Below are 24,782 nucleotides of genomic sequence, written 5' to 3' on the forward strand. Positions count from 1 at the left end.
GAAGTGTGTGTAACCACGTTGGTGCTACACTGAAAACTGAGTAAAAATAAACTGCCATCGTGTGACCTGAGCAAAAACAAAAAGTCTGAAGAGTTACCCTAGATTTGGCTACCTGTTGCAGTACTAATCTAGATATCTATCTAGCTCAAATGTATGTTATCTTTCGTCTTGAATTTTGTTGCTTTTGTGTGAATAGTATTTGGTATTTTTTTTAAAAACTGATAAAGAAGTATTATAGTGACTTCTTAAGCTAGTATTTAAAAAAAGGTTTTTTTTAATGTTTATTTTTGAGAAAGAGAAAGAGAGCAAGCAGGGGAGGGGCAGAGAGAGAGAGGGAGACACAGAATCTGAAGCAGGCTCCAAGCTCTGAGCTGTCAGCACAAAGCCTGACCAGCCACGGGACCCATGACATGAGCTGAAGTCAGATGCTCAACCGACTGAGCCACCTAGGTGCCCCTTAAGTTAATATTTTTAAAAATTGATTTTTATTAGATTTTTTTCTCTGCAAAATAATTCATGTTCACAGTAAAAAATTGGGAAGCGATTAAAATGTAGATACGTTGTTTTGTTATATATTATTTCAGTCTTTCTTCAATCATAATTGTGTATTTGCACATAGAGTTTATAGAAAGGCAAAATCACAGTCTGTTATAACCTGGCTTTTTTCCACTTAATAGATAATGATCATTTTCCTGTGTCATAAAAGTAATTGTGTAAAATATTTTAATTTTACTACTTGAATAATACTTGAGAAATTGTGTAATCTGGGTAGATAGTAATTTATACAATCTCCTTTGAGTATTTAGTTTTTATCCTTTTTTCTTTAATATTGCATAGAACACTACATTGTATATGTCTTTGAGTATGTCTTTGATTATTTCATCAATCTGAATTCCTTGACATGAAATAACTATGTGAAAGAAAATAGACTTTGTTAAGTCAACTGACTTTTTAACTACTGTTATGCAAACAAACTGGGTGATGTCGCAGGTAAAGTGGCATAGTGAAAACATCTAAGACATAAAGGTGAAAGCACTTTAGCTAAGTAGATATTTCAGTGTGTACCAAGAATAAAACATCATGTTAAACATGGGGACATTTCAAACAAGAAAGAAAGAAAAGATGGCTAGAAGGAGTCCCTGCCCGTAAGGAGCTTTTGTAGGGTATAAGACATGCATGTTATTTGTGAGATTTAATTCAAGGCAAAGAGAAATTTCTGCAGGCTATGGGAAGCTAAAGGATGAGAAAACAGTTTTAACAGTCATAGCCTTGTTAACATATGTCAAAAGGTTGTTTTTCAGGAGAGATTCGATCAGTGGTAAATAATGGCAGTTTATGATGATAAATCGCAGATACAGAAGAAGATGCAATATTTTTTTCTTGTTATTTCAGGAGAGAACAGTGACAGTTATCCAGTTTATCCAGTCATCCCTGCAGCATTATCTTTATCAGAGCTAACAGAAAGTTTCCATGAGCCTAGCCAAGAACTGAAGTTTTCCACAGAACAAGGAAATACCAGAAACAGAGATAATACTGCCTCTTCCCAACCAACTGGTCTTCCAAGCCTGAATAAAGAAGATGAGCCAATCAAAGGCAACAGTGGGTCTGAGGCCTGTACCAGTTCTTTCCCAAGATTGTCCTTTGCTTCCGAAACCCCCTTAGAGAAAGAGCCCCACTCTCCAGCTGACCAGCCCGAGCAGCAGGCAGAGTCTACTCTGACATCAGCTGAAACTCGGGGAAACAAGAAAAAGAAGAAACTTAGGAAGAAGAAAACTCTTCGGGCTGCTCATGTTCCTGAGAACAGTGACACCGAACAGGATGTATTTACTGCTAAACCTGTAAGGAAAGTAAAGACTGGAAAGTCAACCAAAGGGGGGAAAGTAACGACCTCCACCTGGGAAGACAGCAGGACTGGCCCAGAACAAGAGAGTGTCAGAGATGAGCCAGAGAGTGACTCATCTCTGGAAGTCCTAGAAATTCCTAATCCGCAGTTGGAAGTGGTGGCCATTGATTCTTCTGAATCCGGAGAAGAGAAACCAGACAGTCCATCTAAAAAGGATATTTGGAACTCCACAGAGCAAAATTCATTAGAAACTTCTCGTTCTGGTTGTGATGAAGTTAGCTCTACCAGTGAGATTGGCACTCGTTATAAAGATGGTATCCCTGTAAGGTAAGGATGTTGTGCTGGTCCAGTCAGAACAACTTTCGCCATTATTCTTTTCTTAAACAATAGAACTTTCGGTTATGAATCAATTTTTAAATGAATCAAATGTATAGAAAATCGGTAGAGATTATGGGTGTAGAAAAATCAAACCTTGGCAGTGGAGATTTTCTGCTTTCTCATTTGTGTTGTAAATATATACTATACTTATATTTCCTTTCATATAGAAATTTCAAATGGAAAAACTGATCTTTTTTGTCACTGCTGTGTGCCCAGTGTTTAGAACAATCCTTGAGTCAGGAAAATTTAAGTTATTGCTTGTCTTATTCACATCCGCTAAAAAGACTTTTGCTATTCTTTTGTAGTGTGGCAGAAACTCAGACTGTGATCTCCTCCATAAAAGGATCAAAGAACTCTTCAGGTATTTGGTTATTCAGTTTTATTTAAATTAGCCACAGAAAAAAAAAGCTTTATAAATATCAGAGCCAGGGTTTAAATCTTATTAAGTATGCCTATAGATTAGGATAGGGTCGGGGGATTGTCACCAAGAATATTGTTTTGATCAGCAATTATGGTGTCCTGTAAATCTTGCCTTTTTATTTTCTTATTCCCATCTCTCCTATCTGTTCAACTAATGAGTTTTCATTGGTTCATGGGGCTTTTGCTTTGAGAAGGAATTGCTTGAAGAATAATGCCTTGTTCAACAAAATAACTGGCAGCAGAAGAGAGGATGTGGGGAGAGATTTGGTACTTCCAGGTATCACTCAAAAAATGAGTATCTGTCTTTTTTCCTCAGTGAGAGGCTTTCTCTCCCAGAGTCTCTTATTATGAAATCTTCATAACGAAGATCATTAATGGAAAATGTGGGGTTTTGCTAGAGGAAACAGGTTTTAAGGAGAATCCAAGGACCACTATATTATGTAATGGTTTTAATTTTTGAGTATCTTTTCAGACGAAAGCTGATACATATCTGAAACACATTCTTGATTTCCAGAAATATCTTCAGAGCCAGGAGATGATGATGAGCCCACAGAAGGGAGCTTTGAGGGGCACCAAGCCGCAGTGAATGCAATTCAGATATTTGGGAACTTACTATACACCTGTTCAGCAGATAAAACTGTTCGAGTTTATAATCTGGTGGTGAGTTGATATATCAATTTGAATGTTTTTTGGTTTTTTGCAGGTTTTAGGAACTCTGATTCACACTCTCTTAAACAATAGGGGTATCTGTTTGTTATCCAGAGATGTGTAGACTAACTGTAGATAAAGTTGATGCAGTGGCTCAGCAGGGTCCCCGGGGACTTAGCTTCTTTTTGTCTGTCCACACTGCTTTCTCTGGTATCACCTCTTCCTAACGCTAGTTCTCCTCCTGCTCATAGACCGATGTCAGAAGCCGCTGGGGTTTCTTTTTTCTCCCATTACCAAAAGGGTCCTGTGCTTTACTCTGAACAACCACTTGGCAAAGGGAGATGAGATAACAGAAGGCTGGGCCAGTCAGGTCCTGGTCCTGGAGGTGGTGATGAGGTCAGTAGGATCGCTGCGACATAATAGAGAGGATAGAATGAAAATATTGGGGAGGTACTAGAGGAGGCGTTTTTCCTCACAGTTGATTAATTGTCCCAAGTGATTAAGGAGAGCAACAGTGTTCTAGGACCCATCACTGATAATCTGATGCTCGTTACTCTCAGTTTTCATAGAATGAACTCTTGAGTTTTGAATTTGGTATACATCAGATTAATTTTATCAACAACGATCTTTAAGAAACTTTAAGAGCACTTTGTTGTCTGAATAAATACCATGAAAGTATTTGAGATTACTGAAGTCCTTGGAAGTCCAAAGGTTAGATGATGGACCATGAAAATGTGTCCTAGGCAACAAGTGTCTAGGTTCCAATAGCCTAGTGATGTGAAGGGGCAAGAAGGATGTCTGAAGGAAGGAAGCAGTGGTACCAGGAAGTATGAGTGTAAGATTTGGGAGATTGACTCTAACTCTAAATTGCAAGATAAATGTATGTGTGTGTGTGTATTTTAAGTAGATCTGAATATGTGCACAAACATAATATCTAGGATGTTCCTGTGTGAAACCACCCCTGGTGGCCCCACTAGGGGCCTGACACATCTCTGAATGTTGTGGAACATTCTCTCACAAGTTACCAAGGAAATGAAGGAACTCATCTGGGAAATTAGCTACAGTTTGGATTTGTCAGATCTTTGGCCCCTATGTTGGAGAGCCTTGCTCCAGGCATTAATTAAAATTCTGATCTATCTTACAGCAAACTGCCTTAAGAATTTTGGGTAGGGCTCAGCTAACAGAGTTGTGGGTACTTAGTCCGTGTGACTGCTGGGCATTTAGTAAACACATATTTACTGAGCACCTTTTGTGTAACAACAGGCACTAACCTAAGCACTGAGGATGCAGCAGAGAACTAATATGTTTTAACATTTTTGTTATTGCTAAGGAAATGTGTTACCTAATCCTTGTGTATCCACAAGTAATAATCTGATATGCGCTTGACTTTAGAGTCGGAAGTGCATTGGGGTCTTTGAGGGGCATGCCTCCAAAGTGAACTGCCTCCTGGTTACCCAAACCTCTGGCAAGAATGCTGCCCTTTACACTGGTTCCAGTGACCACACCATTCGCTGCTATAATGTTAAGGTAAGTGGGTCCAGACAAATCAAAAGTGATGATATTAAACTGCTTTGACTGCGTTTACTGTGTAGAGTGGAGGCACTGAAACAGATGCTTCATTCTGCCCACTCTCTGTTTTACACTTCCAAACCATTTTTAGTACAGGCACGCCTCAGAGATTGTGGGCTGGGTTCCAGACCCCTGCAGTAAGGAGAGTATCACAATAAAATGATCAAATGAATTGTTTGGTTTCCTAGTGAATATGAAAGATATGTTAATGCTATACTGTAGCCTACTAAGTGTGCAGTGGTGCTAAATCTAAAAAAGAAAAAAAAAGTATGTACCTTAAATTAAAAATACCTTTTTTTTTCACTCCTCCACAGAGAGAGAATAAAAGAAAAAAAAACATAAAAATACTTTATTACCAAACAAATGCTAGCCATCATCTGAGTTTTCATCAAGCTGTAATCTTTTTGCCCACTTCTTAGTGTCCTTTGAAGAATTTCTACATTACAAATTAGGAACATGAGTAACATTAGAATTTAGATTTGTTTATAGCCTGAGGGTCTTTGGCCACATATTTCAAAGGAAAAAGAATCTAAGATAATCTTGTACAAAACAGAGGTCGCTACATTTCCTTCCTCATAAAAATCATGTCACACACTGCTTGAAGAAGGATTGTTGTCACCCTTTATTTGCTGTGAACCCCTGCTGATTAGGTGTTGTGTGCTTTATTAGACGCGAGAGTGTGTGGAGCAGCTACAGCTGGAAGACCGGGTCCTCTGCCTCCATAGTAGATGGCGAACCCTCTATGCAGGACTGGCAAATGGCACCGTGGTCACCTTTAACATAAAGGTTAGTGTTTGAGGGGAGAAGGCTGAATTCCCATGCCACTTGAAAGTAGTGTGAGAATGCGTGGAAAGAAGTAGAAGGCAGATATTTTCCTGTTGTCTTGTGTGAGAAGATGACAGAATTAGCTGCTGCTCAAAAACTGTTATTTTCTGGTATAAGTGAAACAAGATCCTGCATTCTGTCTGCTCAGGCTCAAATGTGCCAGGCCCAAAAGGTAACTCTACTAAATTAAACCAAGCCTGATGATTTGGGGCCAAATAATGAGTCATAGGTTAAACTAGTCTATCTCATTTTAAGAATGACACCATGAAAAATGAGCTTAAATTCTTTTGAGTATGACATTGATGTGGTTTGGAACCGATTGAGAGTTTCATGAGGATAGCCTGTTCTGTAATGTGAACTAAGTCATAGGTTTGTCTATAAGCCTGTGTGGCTTCATTCTTTCCTAACCCAAAGAGAAATTCATTTGTTGAGTGAACCTATATTGAACATCTGTTGTTATGTTCTAGACCTTAGGATGATGCCTAGGAAATGAGGAAAGACCAGTTCTTGCTGGCCCTATACGCTTTGTTAACGTAGATGGACTTCCGTCTTGTAGACTTTAAAGTATGAGAGGCATGAGTGAATTTGTATTTTAGAGAAAGTCACTCTGGAGTTGATGAGATAGGAAAATACTGGTCCTAGTAGAGACAGGGAGCTCATTTAGGAGGCTTTGTGGTAGAAGGTGACATGAAAGGTTAGACTAAGGATGAAGAGAAGAGAATGGATAAAAGATAATAGAGGTAGAGTTGATGGGTTTGGTTGCTAATGAGTTGCAGTGCCATATCCCAAGGTCATTTGGTCATCTTTTAACAGCACGTTAGAATGTTTGCTATGTTATGCCCAATTATAATATTATTCATATGTGTAGTGAATACCTACCAACTCTCCTTCGACATGTGAGCTGGAACCACTACTTCTTTTTTTAATTGTTTTTTTAATGTTTATTTATTTTTGAGACAATGTGAGAGACAGAGTGTAAGCAGCAGAGGGGCAGACAGAAGGAGACAAAGAATCTGAAGTGGGTTCCAGGCTCTGAGCTGTCAGCCCAGAGTTCGATGCGGGGCTCGAACTCATGAACCATGAGATCATGACCTGAGCTGAAGTCAGATGCTTAACCGACTGAGCCACTTAGGCGCCCCTGGAACCACTGCTTCTAAGGGATACAATAAAATACATCATGCCTTCTACTTTTAAGAAGCTTAGGGGCGCCTGGGTGGCTCAGTCGGCTAAGTGTCCGACTTTGGCTCAATTCATGATCTCGCAGTCCGTGAGTTCAAGCCCCGTGTCGGGCTCTGTGCTGACAGCTCAGAGCCTGGAGCCTGCTTTGGATTCTGTGTCTCCCTTCTCTCTCTGCCCCTCCCCCACTTATGCTCTGTCTCACTTTGTCTCTCAAAAATAAATAAGTTTAAAAAAAATTTTTTTAAAAGAAGCTTAAAATCAAGTTAGAAGAATCTAGCACATAGGTAATCAAGTACTAGGTTATGAAGAGATCACAGAAGGGTAATTAGTGAAGGTTGTTACATTCCAGGTGTGAAGTGTTAACAGCCTACATTAGATTTGGTTAGGGCAAAAGAAATGAAGAAGAAAGAATAAATTTAAAATATTTTAAAGGATAAAACTTGATAATTCTCTAATTGTCTTTTGTGAGAGTAATGTCATCAAAGGTAGACAAAAGTCAGGAACAGGACTTTTGAGGCAGGATGAAGACAAGAAATTGAAATGTAAATGGTTGAAAAGCCACAGAGAAGGTGGATTTGGAAACCGAGATTTGAGAATCTCTGCAGACATTGCAATTTTGAAGCCTCGTGAGCACTGAGCCCTTTTTGGTTTGTCCATACACCTGATTGCAGTGCTTCTGAGGTCTTAACAGAAAGCCAGGGCTGTTTACTAGAGCCTGTCCACCAGTGGTCTCTAAACTCCCATCAGGCTGTTTCCCCAACACCTATGATGGCTGGAGTCATTGCTTAGCCCTGGAGGCTACCAGCTGCTCCTTTGTGAAGTTTCTACGAGTTTCACCCCTTGCATGTGCCTGATGTTCCTTTTTAGAGATTTTGGGGAAATGGGAGACTTTATGGACAAGGTTGGTGTGGGACTGAGGGAAGCAAGTCTAAGATCTGAGGTAAAGGAATGTTTGGGAATTCAGGATGTGACCATGCCACTCTGATATAAAAGGCTTCTCTAGTTCACTAAATGATGTCATGAGAGATGACATAGAACCAGAAATCAGAAGGACTTGGGAATAACAGGTGGAGAATGAGAGATTCTTCCTGAAATTATTTGTAAGTAAGTCATTCTCAGTGGAGAAATTTGGAAACATACGACAAATTGTTTGCATAAAGTTTGGATGACAAAATACAGAGAAAGAGCTTCTGGGTCTATGGCAAGGAAAATGTATGAGCATATGAAAAAGAAAGTCGATCATCCGTTATCATTAACTTAAGGAAACTGAGAGAAGGCATAAAAGAGAGTCAAGTGCTAACGAGGATCAGATAGTATAGGTTGAAGTTAGAAATGTGTTTATAATGTAAGAATTTGCCATGCCCGCACTAGAATGGGGGAGGAGGGAGTCATGGACACAAAGAGAGTTGGAATGGGAATAGCAGAGGTTGGGAAGTTAAAAGATTCGCATGGGGTATGAGAACTTAACAGGTAGTAGAATTTAAGAGTTTGAATCAAGGTAGTGATTTGGGTGAGTTGATTTTGATATTTACCAGCCAAGCTGCTTTTATTTCATATAATGGTGGCTTATTTTTCAGAACAATAAACGACTTGAAATCTTTGAATGCCATGGCCCTCGGGCTGTCAGCTGTCTTGCCACAGCTCAGGAAGGTGCCCGAAAGCTGCTTGTTGTTGGATCTTATGACTGTACCATTAGTGTCCGTGATGCACGGAATGGACTCCTTCTCAGGACCCTAGAGGGCCACAGCAAAACCATTCTTTGCATGAAGGCAAGTACAGTGCAAGATAACAGGAGTCAGTTGGCACAAATAAAAGGATTTGAGTGACATTTGTCTTGTCATCTAATGCCTTATCTACAGCACATCATCTGGAAAAGAGCAAGGAGATTACGGTGCTTTTCTTTAGGCCTGGGTGACCAAGGGATGTATTTTTTTTTTTTTTTTTTTTTTTTTTGCGGGGTTGGGGTTGGACTGTATTTTAATACATTAATATATTAATGGAGAAACAGTGTATTTTATTATAGAATGTAGATACACTTTAAAGTCCTTCTAGGCAGTTTCACAATCGTTCTGACGAGGTAACAAACCCAATAATACATTGTCACTTCATCAGAGTACCTGGTGGTAGGCCCTAAGTTTCATTTCAGAAAATTTGAGGAACTTAGTGTTTTATATCTAGTTGATGCTCATCTCAAAGTGGGTTGGAAATTAGAATTCAACAGTGTGCATTACAAATTACAGAGAAAGCTCAGAACCTTTTACCAAATGTAACTCAATGAATTTTTTTCTTTAAGGTGGTGAATGACCTTGTGTTCAGTGGCTCCAGCGATCAGTCAGTCCACGCGCACAACATTCATGTAGGTTGTGTTGGTGTAAAGAAATCTTTAATGGAATGAAGATTAAACCTTGAAGGATTCCTCAGACCTCTTGCATTTTATATTGCAAGCTTAATATTTATATTGAAAAGCTTAATAATAATCCCTACCTGCATAAGCTCTTGGAAGATAGTGAGCACTTGAGAAATTCTGGCCTCTTCAAAATTTTTAATAGGGGACAGATTCAAAGTTTACGTAAGGTTTAGTTTGTCTCATTTAAACCTGAGATAAATTGAGCATCTGAGGCTCTGAGAAAGTGGATGTGATACGTAGTTTAAAATAGAACAAATAAAAACAGCTGAGAGATTCTGCTCAGGTCATAGAGGCAGCTCTTTGACGCTCAGTGCCCGGTCTATAAACCTGGGGATACTGCAACCTCAGGGACTTGTCCAGACACAACAAAATGATAAGAGTGAAAATTCTTTAAAACCTATAAAATACATACAGATAGAGTTGTAGCCCTTCTCTTTGTGTGACAATGGGTTCTCTCCATCAGGATACATTTCATGCATATTATATATGTATATTGTAATAAATGCTTATGCAGGTACCTGAGCTGTTAAAATTAGTACAGCTACGTTGTGTACAAGTAGGCTCAGAATTACAACTTGGAATAATAGAATCATAAATCTCAAAAGTCAGAAGGAATCTGGAAAGTCAGTCTAGTGACTTGTCTCTTTTCTGATGCAGACTGGTGAGCTTGTGCGGATCTATAAAGGTCACAATCATGCAGTGACTGTGGTGAATATCCTAGGGAAAGTGATGGTGACTGCTTGCCTGGATAAATTTGTTCGTGTCTATGAATTACAGGTAGAATTTAGATCCAGTATTTTGCTTGAATGATTTGGGGAATAGGCCTGTTTGGGTTGGGTGTTGAAGTATTATTGTTATTGTTATTATTTTTAATACAGTAAGGCTGGGGTGGGACCCAGGAATCTGCATTTTTCACAGGCCCTCTAGATAATTATGAAGCAGATGATCCTTGGACTGTCAGAAACACTGCTCTGAAAAACATGGTCTGGCTCACAGAGGTCAATACTAAAATGGTTTTTGGAGAGCAGAGTTAGTCTCTAAAACCTGTCTAGTTCTCTTGGTGTGCAATTTCAGGTTTAGACTTTGACATTGCACAGAAGTTAGTTTTCTCATTTCCAGTTACCAGCTCCTCCCTTGAAGACTTATTCGAAAGATTGTCATTAGATTATGTTTCTGTGAAAATGCTACTGGTACTTCAGCTTAGTGCTAAACCTGCCAGAGGCCTCCAGGGATTATGCTTATTAACCACAGGGTATAAATAACCTTAATTCTCTATTTTTTTCCTCCACCTAAGTCCCATGATCGATTGCAAGTTTATGGAGGACACAAAGACATGATTATGTGTATGACCATCCATAAAAGTATGGTGAGTATTATTAGCCATGTTACATATTTGCTTTTGAATATGCTTGTTACTGAAAACTACAAACTGATAGCAATATTACTATTTATCACTTCCAAAAATGACACGTTTCTGGTAGGCATTCTGATATTGAATGCCTTTCTTTTTTTTGGCATGCTATTATCGAGAAGTAACCCAGTGACATTGTTGAATATTCCCTTTTCTATTAATAGCTAAAATAACTACAATAAGAATCTGATAACACCATTAAACAGAATATAAGTTTAAAATGTGTCCCCCAAAAATTGAGTGGTGCTTTTTCCAGAGACATTATGATCCGAACAGAACATTGGAATAGAGTCAGGAGATTAGGCCAGTATGGCATAGTGAAAGCAGACCTAAAAGTAGAAGCTAACTCATTTAACCCTGCTAAGCCCTGATTTATTTTATTTTTAAATTATGTGGTTGGACCAGAATGGGTGTTTTTCAGACTCTGAGCCTTAGAACCCTTTGTTCCAGTGAAACACAGACGGCTAATATATTATGCCCGAGGTAGCATGCAATGCCCAGTAGCCAGAGTGGACCAGTTACAATGTAAGTGGGTGCCTCTGAGCCCTGCCACTTATGCTCTCAGCCAGCGTTCTGGAAGGAGCAAGGCTTCAAAGTATCTATACTAGAAGATACTTCCCCACTGTTGTACTCTGGGGCTGGGTTTGGTTTAGGTTTGTATTTTCTTGTAGCTGGTACAAGGAGCTTTTGACACGTATTTTTGGGATATTGAGTAGTTGTTTTTTGTGTGTTGTTTTGGTCTGATAGGATAAACCTTTCTTTCCCCCAGATTTACACTGGCTGTTATGATGGCAGTATTCAAGCTGTGAGGCTGAATCTGATGCAGAATTACCGCTGTTGGGTAAGGAGTGAAACTGTTCTTATGACCAGACTTAGGAGTTGTTTAACCCTAGGCTAATTTATACATCTTCATCATCATCAATTAAGCATTTTTATATTTGAGTGTCTACTTTATGCCTCCTGCTGTAGGCCAAGGAAGCTTATTTTTAAAACCTGTACATAGGGGCATCTGGGTGGCTCAGTCAGTTAAGCGTCCAACTTTGGCTCAGGTCATGATCTCACAGTTCATGAGTTTGGGCTCTATATTGGGCTCTGTGCTATCAGCACAGAGACTGCTTCAGATACTCTGTCTTCCTGTCTCTCTGCCCCTCCCCCGCTCGTGTGTGTGTGTGTGTGTGTGTGTGTGTGTGTGTGTGCGCTCGAAAATAGACATTAAAAAAAAGAAAATATTTTTATCATTTATTTTTATTATTTTTAAAATTTTTAAATGTTTGTTTTTGAGAGACAGAGTGAGTGGGGGAGGGGCAGAGAGAGAGAGACACACACAGAATTCGAAGCAGGCTCCAGGCTCTGAGCTGTCAGCACAGAGCTTGATGTGGGGTTCGAACTCACAAACTGTGAGATCATGATCTGAGCCGAAGTCAGATGCTTAACTGACTGAGCCATCCAGGCATCCTCAAGAAACATTTGAAAAAAATGATTTAAAAAAGTTAAAACTGTACATAAAATACTTCCATACTTCTTTTTTTTTTTTTTTTTTTTTTTTTTTTTTTTTAAATTTTTTTTTTCAACGTTTATTTATTTTTGGGACAGAGAGAGACAGAGCATGAACGGGGGAGGGGCAGAGAGAGAGGGAGACACAGAATCGGAAACAGGCTCCAGGCTCTGAGCCATCAGCCCAGAGCCTGACGCGGGGCTCGAACTCCCGGACCGCGAGATCGTGACCTGGCTGAAGTCGGACGCTTAACCGACTGCGCCACCCAGGCGCCCCAATACTTCCATACTTCTTTCATGAATAACCTGTTTTAAGATTAGATATGAGGTATGTTTATGTATCATCCACCCAGGTTATTTCTTTGGTGGTTTTTGTTTATTATAAAATCAGTACATGCTTACAAAAATGTCAAGAGGGGGCGCCTGGGTGGCGCAGTCGGTTAAGCGTCCGACTTCAGCCAGGTCACGATCTTGCGGTCTGTGAGTTCGAGCCCCGCGTCGGGCTCTGGGCTGATGGCTCAGAGCCTGGAGCCTGTTTCCGATTCTGTGTCTCCCTCTCTCTCTGCCCCTCGCCCGTTCATGCTCTGTCTCTCTCTGTCCCAAAAATAAATAAACGTTGAAAAAAAAAAAATGTCAAGAGTACAGTTGACCCTTGAACAGTGCAGATGGTTATAGAGGCACCAAACCCCATACAGTTGAAAATTTGCATATAACTTATGACTCCCCCAAAGCTTAAGTACTTATAGCCTACTGTTGATCCTTCCTGACAACATAAACAGTCAATTAACACATATTTAGTATGTTATATGTATTACAGACTGTATTCTCACAATATAGTAAGCTAGAAAAAAGAAAATGTTACTAAAATGTAAGGAGGAGTGTCTGGCTGGCACAGTTGGTAGGGCATGTGACTCCTGATCTCAGGGTTGTGAGTTCGAGCCCCACATTGGGTGTGGAGATTACTTAAATAAGTAAATAAGATAAAATCATAAGGAAAATACATTTACAGTACTATATTGTATTTATTGATAAAAGTTCATGTATAAGTGGATCCACGCAGTTCAAACCTATGTGTTTAAGGATCAACTATTTACGAAATGAGTGCAAGTGTTTATTTTTGTGACCTGCTTACTAGCTTATACAGGGATTACTTGTATTAATAGTTTGATTTGTGTCCACATTGGTTTTTGAAAAATAGGCCAATAAAAATTTGTATTCTGGAAGGTTTTAAACTTCCATTGCCTAGGCTAAATTGCCTGGTTTTTATTTTGGGGTGGGAGCTCCAAACTTTTACGTTGTTCCTTATAGGCCTTAATTTGTTTCAGCAGTTCTAATATTAGTAGTGATCAAAGAAACGTTTATGGCTGAAATTCCCCCCTCCCAGTACCCTAACATGCTTTGTAGAATTGATGGAATGAAATTGACACCCTCCATTTTTAGATTGGGCTGTGTACTGACAGCTCAGAGCCTGGAGCCTGCTTCATATTCTGTGTCTTCCTCACTCTGTCCCTCTCCTGCTCACACTCTGTCTCTCTCAAAAATAAAAACAAAAATAAATAAAAAATAAATGAACGTGTTAGAATTAGAATTGTAAGATTTATGATAAGCAGGCTTGTAGGATAAATACCAAGACAGAGTCTGTATGCTTTCTGACTAACAAGTGAAATTGAGAATTGAGCCACATTTATTTATTATTAAAAACATTTTTTTTAACGTTTTTATTCATTTTTTGAGAGACAGAGACTGTGAGCGGGGGAAGAGAGAGAGGGAAACACAGAATCTGAAGCAGGCTCCAGGCTCTGAGCTGTCAGCACAGAGGCTGAAGTGGGGGCTCAAACCCACAGACGGAGAGATTATGACCTGAGCCGAAGTCAGATGCTTAATCGGCTGAGCCACATTTACCCCTGAGCCACGTATTTTATAGTAAAATTAGAATTTAAAAAAAGACACAAGATTGTGATTCAAGTGATAAAGATTCTGAGTAAAGTCAGGCTTCCATAGCAACGTAGTTTTATCAGACATTTTTATTTTCAAGTTTATAAATCAGCAGTTCTTAGAATTGTTAGAAACAGCCCCTTCAGTATTACAGAGAGCTCTTAGTCTTTTTAAATAAGTAGACTAAGGAACTCATTCTGTGATGGCAAGGTAAAAAAATAAGTGTGGTGTAAACTGAATTTTATGATAAGTTGTCTGTCAATTTTTGCTAACCTTTTCCTTATCTCTCTTAACGATACAGCTATCTTAGTGCTCTGCCTTCTCAATATCACACAGTGTCAAGACTTTCCAGGCTTTTCAAGGCTCCTCATGATATTGTTAATTAATGTGGGTGCCTCTGGCTTTGTTGCATTTTCTATCTAAGAATAAAGCCTAAGGGGATTGCTTTTTTTTTGCCCAAAACTTATAGGATACAAGTGAGGGGCTTTCTAATCGCAGTTGCATGCTTCCTGTACACTTTTTAACTTTCCTTTTTGTTCTCTTTCCAGTGGCATGGTTGCTCTCTGATATTTGGCGTTGTGGATCATTTAAAACAACATTTGCTCACTGACCATACGAATCCAAACTTTCAAACTCTGAAATGTCGCTGGAAGAACTGTGATGCCTTTTTCACCGCTAGGAAAGGGTCTAAACAGGTACCTGAGTGGGACTTGAGGCCGACCTGGGGTCTATTCGACTGCTCAGAGCAGGCAAACCTTTTTTGCCTTATTAGAATGTTGAGAATTGGAATAAATAGGGAGAGATTTTCCTTTTTATTATTCAGAGATTTGAGGAATAGCTTAATGAGGTTTCAGATGATGAATTAGGTAGTTTTTTGTTTTTTTGTTTTTTTTAATTTTTTTTTTTAACGTTTATTTATTTTGAGACAGAGAGAGACAGAGCATGAACAGGGGAGGGGCAGAGAGAGAGGGAGACACAGAATCTGAAGCAGGCTCCGGGCTCTGAGCTGTCAGCACAGAACCCAACACGGGGCTCGAACTCACGGACCGTGAGATCATGACCTGAGTCGAAGTCGGACACTTAACTGACCGAGCCACCCAGTCGCCCTGAATTAGGTAGTTTTTGAGAAAGAACCCAAAGAGAATGTTTTCAAATGTTTCAAATCCAATAACTGAACCTAGAGGTTTGTTACAGTGCTCTTGTATAAGATAAGAACTCATCTTGAAGTGCATGTTTTCATGTAAGTTAGCAAAGTGCTGGGTCCTAGGTACCTTTAATGTGTGGATCTTAGAGTGTGCCCATGAAGCTCTCCTTGGCTTTAACTGTCTCTTGTCTTACTATCAACTTCTCTCTCATGGGCTCTTTTCCCTTTATTCCTAGGATGCTGCAGGACACATTGAACGACATGCTGAGGATGACAGCAAAATTGATTCATGAAGCTTTTTGCCTCCCATGTTGGGAAGTTATTAATTGAACTAATTTCACATCGGCCCCTCACAGAGGCCACAATCTTCCCTTCCCCAGAGAAGCAGGGAAGGAGAAAGTTGTTACCAGCCAGGCTTACCACTAACATAAGTCTGGGCAGCTCTATGGGATGATAGTTACACTTTAAGTTCTTACTGGAGGTTTGTCCGATTTAAACAGATTTTAGGGAACCATACTTCTCTGAGACAGCATGGAATATAGTCATCTATGCTACTAGTATTCTCCAGATGTTTATTAAAAATACAGATCTTAATTGGCTACTCAGTTTGACCCATATGATTAATATGTAGTCGTTTCTTGATTTCAGTTTGCAAGTTTTAGTTTACGTTCTTATGATGGTTTAAACCCATAGTCCGGCTTTTTAAGTACAAGTTTGTTCAAATGCTAGATTTTTAGGATCAGTTTTAATTTTTTTAGTTCTAATAACTGGGTATTTAAATTAGAAGCAACTAGTTTCCTTTCTTAACGATTATGTGCAGTGTGTTTCAATATCCTCTTGCTTTGTAGATGGACAGAGCTAGCTTTAAATCTCAAAGGGACACACAGTAGATTATTAACGGCTAGAGCGACTGCTCTGCTGAAATTTTAGGAACTCAGCAGATCACATAATGACAAGTCCTCACAGATAGCACTTCCTTTCGAACCTCTGTTCAAGTTGTGATAAGAGTACTCAGTTCAAGATAGTGCACAGACCCAACGTGTACCTTGGAATTTTGCTGTTAGACCCAGGCACTCACTGCTGCAGGTCTTGTCAGGCTGTTTGAACTGGAGGTGTAGATCTCCTTTTCCAGTTTTTGACTCGCCAGTCCTGCTGTGGGTTTGCAGCCTTTTAGTTTGCTCCATTACAAATCCCTTTCTCCTCCACTATCTAGCTGTGCCCAGACTGTTGGCAGCCATCAAATGCTTCCTCTGGGCCCCTGGGGTGCTTTCCACCCACCTGCAGCACTCAAGAAGGGGGAGTTAGGATAAAGCATCTGAATACAGTCTTGAGGGGCTCAAGCAGGCTTCTTAGAGACTTATTTCTGAACTGGTGTCTTGCCTTCACCTTCCCTGTAGCTGGCCAAGAAGAGTGGAGCATGGTGAGGGTGAAGACGCTACTTGTCCACTGAGAGCAGACAAATTAACAAAGCCTAGTGAGACTGCTTTGTTTCTGGATTTTCTCTGGACTCTTGAGAGAAGCTATAGAAGTGTTGCTTTCTAGCCTTTTGTTTTTGGATTCTCAAAACTCTGAAAGATTCTTCAGAGTGGTAGAAGGGAGAAGAGCTCAGTGCCACGTACCAGGCTTCGGGATGTGACACCTGCTGTTTTCTAGGATCGCGTAGCGTGCAGGTTTATCTCCACCCCTTTTAGTGCACACACACACCTACTCACATGTCTTCACTCAGGCTCTAGGGCTGGGGGACTTCATGAAGCATTCATGGATAGGTTTCAAGAGGGTATGAAATCGTACGCAAGTATGTGTTCTTTTTTTCCAGGAAGAGCTCCAGGGGTTCTTACTGGATCCAAAAAAAAAAAAAAAAAAAAAAAGCTAATCTAAGAGCTACTACTAAATAACGAATGGCCCCAAAAGCTGTTTACTTCTATCCTTGTGAATAGGAAGACTTTTTGACCAGACTATTGATGTTTGCATGATACCTGAGAGAGAAAGGAGAAGATTCTCTTGCATAAAATGTATTTGTGCCGTTTCTGTATGCGATTAAGAAGCTTTCTTACCTCTCCTCCTCATTTCTTGTATGGATGAGCAGGGAAGCCAGGCTGTCATGTGGGTTTGGGAAGGGGGATTTCCCAGGAAAGCTGTCAGAAATTACTACTACACCCGGCATTTTATTCAGGGCTGTCGTGAAGCTGCATTTCTGTGTTGATTGGTCAGTGTGTTAAGACAGTCTGGCATACTCTGTTACGCGTAGGTGCTCTTCTGTCCTGCCTGAGGACATGTCTGAAAAGATGAGCGTGGTGGAGCCTTTGGACAGCAGGAAGGGGATATGTGAGGTGTTGGGCAATCGTGGGGAACCTTTGAAGGTATGACAGAATCAGTAACAACTGATTTGGGTTTAATTTTGGTAGAATTGTGCATAGTCTATCTGCCTTTGTGTGTGCAGGGTGAATGTTCCTTGGACGTGTGTATGCGCGTGGGCACCTATACCTGTAACGCTTTTCCTCATTTCACACACACACACACAATTTGAGGCCATGGTAATAATGTCTTTGTTTCAAGAATGTGTGAAATTCTTTTATTGCAGGTTAGTGTGTTATCCTAAGTGCACTATTTGAGCCCTCTGTTTAGAAATAAAGGCACCATAAGCATCTTGGCTGCTTATGGTGGTGTTATTACTTTTAGGGGTCTTGAAAGGTATGCAGAACTTTGACTATTTTTTGTCTTTTACAGTGTCTTAACTGATGCTAGCCCTCTGTCTTCACTTAGAGAAGAGGGGTGGCTCAGGATTTTGCCTTGACTTGGTATTTAGTGCTTAATGAAGGAAGGTGTTAACATGACCTGACAAAACCCAACTCATTTCTTGTAAGGAGTTGGAGGCCATTTTTAGAATGTTATCTTTAATTGCCTGTGCCTACTTCTAATGGCTAGAAGCCAAGAAAACTGTGGTTATCAGTCCTTTTGTGTGCTTATGCTAGCGTTTTAATGGCAGTTTGTTATGACAAGCTATCAGTCACTTCAAGTTTTATCCCAGAGTTTTTAATCAGGTTCAGAACTTATTTTGGCACTCCTCTACTCAGTTAGAAAGCAGTTAAGCACCTAAGAGCAAAGAATTGTCTCCAACTGATGTTACTTGAAACTGAGGAAACGCCATTGCTACTACAGTCCTACTTTTGTGGGGAAAATAATCTTCTGCCTCAGAAGTGAGCAGTTGAGTGTTTAGCTCCTGACCTTCCTGTAATTTATAGGCAATATTATCGCTGTTCACGTGATTGTTTGTCTAACAGAGGGGGCTTTTTTGTTTTTGTTTTGGGGTATTGTATACAGTAGACAACTTTAGTGAGTAGGTATGTGGACAATGTGGTGGGAGTAGGTATACAACACTTAGTGGGATGGTACAGTATATTTTATGGAAAAGAATTCATCGGAGGGGAGATCAAAGTATCTTGTGAAGTGGGATTTAAACAGCACATATCCTCTTGGTTTGCTCAAATCACTATAATTTGTATGCGCATACTTAAAAATTTTGTTTCTGCTACCAAAAGGAGACCTCCTAAAACTGTTACATACAAAGGCCATGCCTGCCACATGGGTAAAATTGTGATTTCATCCCTGCCCCAAATGATCACGATTTTCAGGATTTCAGAGAAGCTGTCTGATGGATATGATAGAAGCCATGATGGAGGTGGTTTGGGTTGTATGAGTTCCACATGCAAGTGGATGTGAAATCTTGGTGTAAACCAAACATAGTGCTTACCAGACAGTAACCTCTAACCTCACCTCCAGCCCCCAAGTCTGTGGCCCTGCTGGGTCACATGACAACTGACTCCTAGATTTGCCCTAAATTCAAGGCCGTAGCCCAATTGAATCAGTGGGGGAGGAAGTTAAGGAGGAAAGGCTGTTGAAGATCTTTCTCCTGCTTAAGAGAAATATATGCCCTAGAGCTGCTCCAGTACCCTTGGTCTCTGAATTTTTTTATATATTGAATATGGATTAGAAGAATGAAATCAGATGACATTTGACTGCAAAAATGTTTATAAGCAAATAGCTTAGCCTTCTTACATTTTGGTATAAAGCTGTGAACTTCATAACTTTGTAAAGCAAGATATAAAGCAAATACAAGAGGAAAATAAAGTACTTTTACTAATTGTTTACTTTTGCTACCTTATCTGGATATTAATAGCCCACCCTTTCTTTTCCATGTTGGAATAGACAGTAAGAAGAAAACTGGGTGGGAAACACAAGATGGTTATAGATACGCCACAGACCACGATCCAGATAAGTTTGGCAAACAGCTACATTTATGGATTTGTCCAAGGTCGTAAAACAGGTTAATTAGTTGATGGAAGAGCAAGATTAAAACTACATCTCTGGGGTTTGAGATGGCTGTGTAGAAGACCCTGAGTTCACCTCCTCCCAGGTATAACAACAAATTTACAGCTATAAAGGGAATAATTTTCCTCTGTAAAGGACCTGAGGACTAGATTAACAGCACCTCCAAAAGAAAAGATACAAGAGATGCATTGAGACAGGTAGGAGAGGCAGAAACTCATTCACCCTCTGGATCCTACCTGAGGTACAGCCACCCACTATTGGGAAGGGATCCGAAAAATAGAGCTTTCCCTTGAGGAGTGAAGGGAGTATGCCCCACTTTAGGCACCCAGACCCTTGTGTCTGGCACCAGAAAGACAGACTCTCAAAACACCTGATGTTGAAAATCAACAGGGATTATGTCCAGGGAGACTATAGAACTGTGGGGAACAAAGAATCTACTGTTAAAGGGCTTACATGCCCACCCACTCATCCTGAGATCCAGTGCAAAAATAATTTGAAAAGTGCCTAGACTCTGACAGAGGGAGAGACCCACTTGCTAATCCTAAAGTGGCAAACAGGCAAGAACCTGCAGTGACTTTCTCTGGGGATGGAAGCACTGGCTGGTGCCATTTTTGCAATCTTCTAACCAGCTGGTGACAGAGCTGGTGGGCACCATTTTTGGTGCTCACCCTGTAGCCTCCTAGCACTGGTGAGCATACTTCGTGTGCCACTGAACCGATGTAAGCAGCCACACCACAAAGGGGCCAGGTGAGTACACTGCAACTGGGCTGGGCATGTTCCACCCTCCCTGTGCAGCAGCTCTGCCCCAACCAGATGGACTCAATAGATACATACAGAACGTTCCATTCAAGCAGCAGAATACACATCCTTCTCAAGTGCACATGGAACAGTCTCCAAGATCGATCATTAGCTAGGCAACAAAACAAGTCTCAATGAATTCAGGATTGAAATCCTATCAGGCATCTTCTCCAACTACAATGGTATGAAACTAGAAATCAAATACAAGAAAACTAGAAAAACTAGAAAACTGGAAAAACACAAAAATAGGGACACTAAACAATATACCACTGAACAATCAGTAGGTCATTGAAGAGATCAAAGATCTATATCTATATCTATATCTATATATATCTTATATATATATATATATCTCATATATATGATATATATATCTTATATATATGTGATTATATCTATATCTATATATCTTAGGTTTATATATATATATATATATAAACCTAGAGACAAATGAGAACAGAAGTAAGACCTACCAAATTCTGTGGGATGCATCACAGGCCTACCTCAAGAAAAATAAAAATCCCAATCTAATGTTCTAGTTAAAATAACGTATAAAAAGAAAAAACAAAGCCCAAAGTAAGTAGGAGGGAGGAAACAAATATCAGAGTGGAAATAAATGAAATAGAGACTGCAAAGCAGTAGAAAGGTCAGTGACTAAGAGCTGCTGCATTGACAAGATAAAACTGACAAACCTTTAGCCACACTCACCAAGAAAAAAAGGACTCACAGAAAGAAAGGGAGGAGACATTGCAACTGATACCACAGAAGTATAAATCTAAGAGACTATGAACACCAACAAATTTGACGACTTGGGAGAGATGGATCAATTCCTAGAAACATACCACCTACTGATGCTGAATCAAGAAGAGATAGAAAATCTGAACAGACTGGTTACTAGTAAGGAAACTAAATCAATCAAAAACTTCCCAACAAACAAAAGTCCAGGACCAGATGGCTTCAGTGGTGAATTCTACCAAACATTCAAAGAAGAATTAATACCCATTCTTTAAGAAGAATTGGTAGTAATTCTCAGATTCTTCAAAACAAACAAAAAACAGGAGGAGGGAACACTCTCAAACTCATTTTACAAGGCCATTATTACCCTAATGCCCAAACTAGACAAGGATGCCACTAGAAAATTACAAGCCAATATTCCTGATGAATAGACATTCAAAAATCCTCAACAGAATACTAGCAAATCAAATTAATACATTAAAAGGATCATGTCTTGGGGTGCTTGGGTGGCTGAGTTGGTTAAGCGTCCAACTTCAGCTCAGGTCATGGTTTCACAGTTTGTGGGTTTGAACCCCAGGTCGGGTTCTGTGCTGACAGCCCAGAGCCTGGAGCCCACTGCAGATTCTGTGTCTCCTTCTCTCTCTACCCCTCCCCCACTCATGCTCATGCGCATGCACTTTCTCTCAAAAATAAACATTTTTAAAAAGGAATCATATCCCCCCAAAATAAAAGGATTGGGGCACCCAGGTGGCTCAGTCAGTTGAATGACTTTGGCTCAGGTCATTATCTCAGTTCATGGGTTCAAGCCCTGCACCGGGCTCTGTGCTGACAGCTCAGAGCGTGGAACCTGCTTCAGATTCTGTGTGTCCCTCTCTCTCTGCCCCATCCCCACTCATGCTCTGTCTCTCTCTGTCTTAAAAATAAATAAAACACTAAAAAAAAATAAAAGGAGGGGCACCTGGGTGGCTCAGTCAGTTAAGTGTCCGACTTCAGCTCAGGTCACGATCTCGCGCTCCATGAGTTTGAGCCCCGCGTCAGGCTCTGGGCTGATGGCTCAGAGCCTGGAGCCTGCTTCCAATTCTGTGTCTGTCTCTCTCTCTCTGCCCCTCCCCCGTTCATGCTCTGTCTCTCTCTGTCTCAAAAATAAACGTTAAAAAAAAAAAGTTAAAAAAAAATAAAAGGATCATACCCATGATCAAATGGGATCTATTCCAGTAATACAGGGTGGTTCAACATCTGTAAATCAGTGTTATTCACCACATTAACAAAAAGAAGGATAAAAACATGATCATCTCAATAAATGGAGAAAAAGCATTTGACAAAATTCAACATTCATTTATAATAACAATATAGTCAATGGGGAAAAGCTGCAAGCATTTTGTCTAAGATCAGGAACAGGACAAGGATGCTCACTTAACCACTTTTATTCAACATAGTATTAGAAGTCCTAGCCAGACAATTTGGTGAGAAAAAGATATGCATCCAGATCAGAAGAAGAAGTAAAACTGTCACTATTTGCAGATGACATGATATTATATGTAGAAAGCCCTAAAGATCTTGTAAAAAAAAAAAAAAACAAAAAAAAAACACACAAACAAAAAAAAACACACAAACAAAAAAACTTGGAATAAAAAATTCAGTACAGTTGCAGGATACAAAATCAATATACAAAAACATGTTGTATTGCTAAACAGTAATAATGAACTATCAAAAATCCAGAAAACAATCCTATTTACAGTTGCATCAAAAAGAATAAAATGCCTAGCAATAAATTGAACTAAGAAGCTAAAACACACATTGGTAACTACAAAACATTAATAAAAGAAATTGGAGACACAAATAGATAATACTTCTGGATTGGAGGAATTAATATGGTTACAATGCCTATGTTACCCAAAGCAATCCATAGATTTTAATGAATCCCTATCAAAACACCAATGACATATTTCAGGGAATAGAACAATCTTAAAATTTGTACGAAACCACGAAAGATCCCCAAAATGCAAGGCAATCTTGACAAGACCCAAGCTGGAGGTATCATTGCTTCCTGGTTTCAAACCATTCTACAAAGCTATAGGAGTCATACAGTATGGTACCAGCACAAAAACAGATACACAGATCAATGCAGCAGAAATGAGAGCCCAGAAATAAACCCACACCTATATGGGCAATTAATTTCTGATGAAGTGGAAACATACAGTGAGAAAGGACAGTCTCTTCAATACATAGTGGTGGGAAAACTGATCAGCCACATGCAAAAGAATGAAACTAGACCATGGTCTTCTACCATACGTAAATATTAACTCAAAACGGATTAAAGGCTTGAATCTGAGACCTGAAACCATAAAATTCTTGGAAAAAAAACATAGGTGGTAAGCTCCATGACATCCTCTTAGTAATGTTATTGTGGTCAGACTCAAAAGGCAACAGAAACAAAAGCAAAAATAAGTGCAACCATATCAAGTTAAAAAGGTTCTGCACAGTGAAGGAAACATCATCAAAACAAAAAAGCAACTTACTAAATGGGAGAACATAATTGGAAATTATACATCTGGTAAGGGGTTCAGATCTAAAATATGTAAAGAGCTCAGGTAACTCAACCACAACAAAAGACCCAATTAAAAAGTGGGCAGATGATCTGAATAGACATTTCTCCAAAGAAGACATTCAGATGGTCAACAGGCACATGAAAAGATAGTCAACATCATTCATTATTAGGGAAATGTAAAAACCACCATGAGTTATCACCTCACATCTGTCAGCTCTGTGCTATTATCAAAAAGATAAGTGTTGGTGAGGATGTAGAGGAAAGGGAACCCTCATACAGTCGGTGGGTTATAAGTTGTTGCAGCCACTATGGAAAAGAGACATGCACTCCTATGTTCACTGCAGCATTTTTTACAATAGCCAAGATATGGAAACAACCTATATGTCCATCAGTGGCTGCATGGATAAAGAAGACGTGGTGTATATGTATAGAATACTACTGAGCTTTAAAAAAAAAAACAAAATGAAATCTTGCTCTTGGCAACAACATAGGTGGACCTTGAGAGTATTAAGCTAAGTGAAATAAATCAGAAGGAGAAAGACAAATCTGTATGATTTTGCTCATATGTGGAATCACAAAAACTCAGATACAGAAACAGACCTGTGGTTACCAGAGGGGAAGGGGTTTAGGGGGTGGGGCACTAGGGGATAGGTATGAAAGAGGGTTGCTTGTAGGGTAATGGATGGTAAGCAGATTTTGGGGTGATCACTTTGTAGTGTATACGCATGTCGAATTCTAGTGTCGTATGCCTGATACTCATAACTCCCCAAAAAACTGCACCTACATCATGGTTTCGTTACACTCAGGTAACCAGCCCCTCCAGTTATAAGGTGACCCATTTATTCTTGCTATTCTGTACACCAACAGCTGTTCCCCTTCCTTTCCTCATCGATCTTGGAAAGTATTTGAGTGATTCCCATGTTCAAGAAATACCAATAGGCATGGTTAACACGGGGCCCAGGTTTTGTTTGTGTATGTGTCTTCCATCATTGTATTCTGAGACAAGGGCTCTCTCCATGATAGAGGGGTGTAAGATTTGAAGCTACTCAACCCTGCTCTGGCTGATATCTAAATGTGAGAAAACAAAAACACAACCAAACCAGCCATACACATGCCTTT

General features: G+C 39.8%; 1 protein-coding gene across 5 annotated transcripts in view; it reads left to right on the forward strand.

The window, feature by feature from the left end:
- ZNF106 (zinc finger protein 106) overlaps positions 1-19,401 on the forward strand; it is a 65,916-nt gene extending 46,515 nt beyond the window's left edge. For all 5 annotated transcript variants that reach the window (XM_047075247.1, XM_047075248.1, XM_047075245.1 and 2 more), the window contains 12 exons: positions 1,393-2,170; positions 2,527-2,582; positions 3,156-3,301; positions 4,682-4,816; positions 5,528-5,644; positions 8,440-8,631; positions 9,156-9,218; positions 9,927-10,046; positions 10,564-10,635; positions 11,450-11,521; positions 14,658-14,804; positions 15,490-19,401. In XM_047075247.1, coding sequence (XP_046931203.1) covers positions 1,393-2,170; positions 2,527-2,582; positions 3,156-3,301; positions 4,682-4,816; positions 5,528-5,644; positions 8,440-8,631; positions 9,156-9,218; positions 9,927-10,046; positions 10,564-10,635; positions 11,450-11,521; positions 14,658-14,804; positions 15,490-15,546 — 1,955 coding nt within the window. In that variant the 3' untranslated portion in view covers positions 15,547-19,401. The remainder of the gene's footprint in view (positions 1-1,392; positions 2,171-2,526; positions 2,583-3,155; positions 3,302-4,681; positions 4,817-5,527; positions 5,645-8,439; positions 8,632-9,155; positions 9,219-9,926; positions 10,047-10,563; positions 10,636-11,449; positions 11,522-14,657; positions 14,805-15,489) is intronic.
- Positions 19,402-24,782: the final 5,381 nt, after the last annotated feature.

This window comes from Lynx rufus, unplaced genomic scaffold, assembly GCF_022079265.1.
Source record: "Lynx rufus isolate CCGP_SWC_20201006 ecotype Redwood Valley unplaced genomic scaffold, mLynRuf1.p SCAF_13, whole genome shotgun sequence".
Lineage (NCBI taxonomy): Eukaryota > Metazoa > Chordata > Mammalia > Carnivora > Felidae > Lynx > Lynx rufus.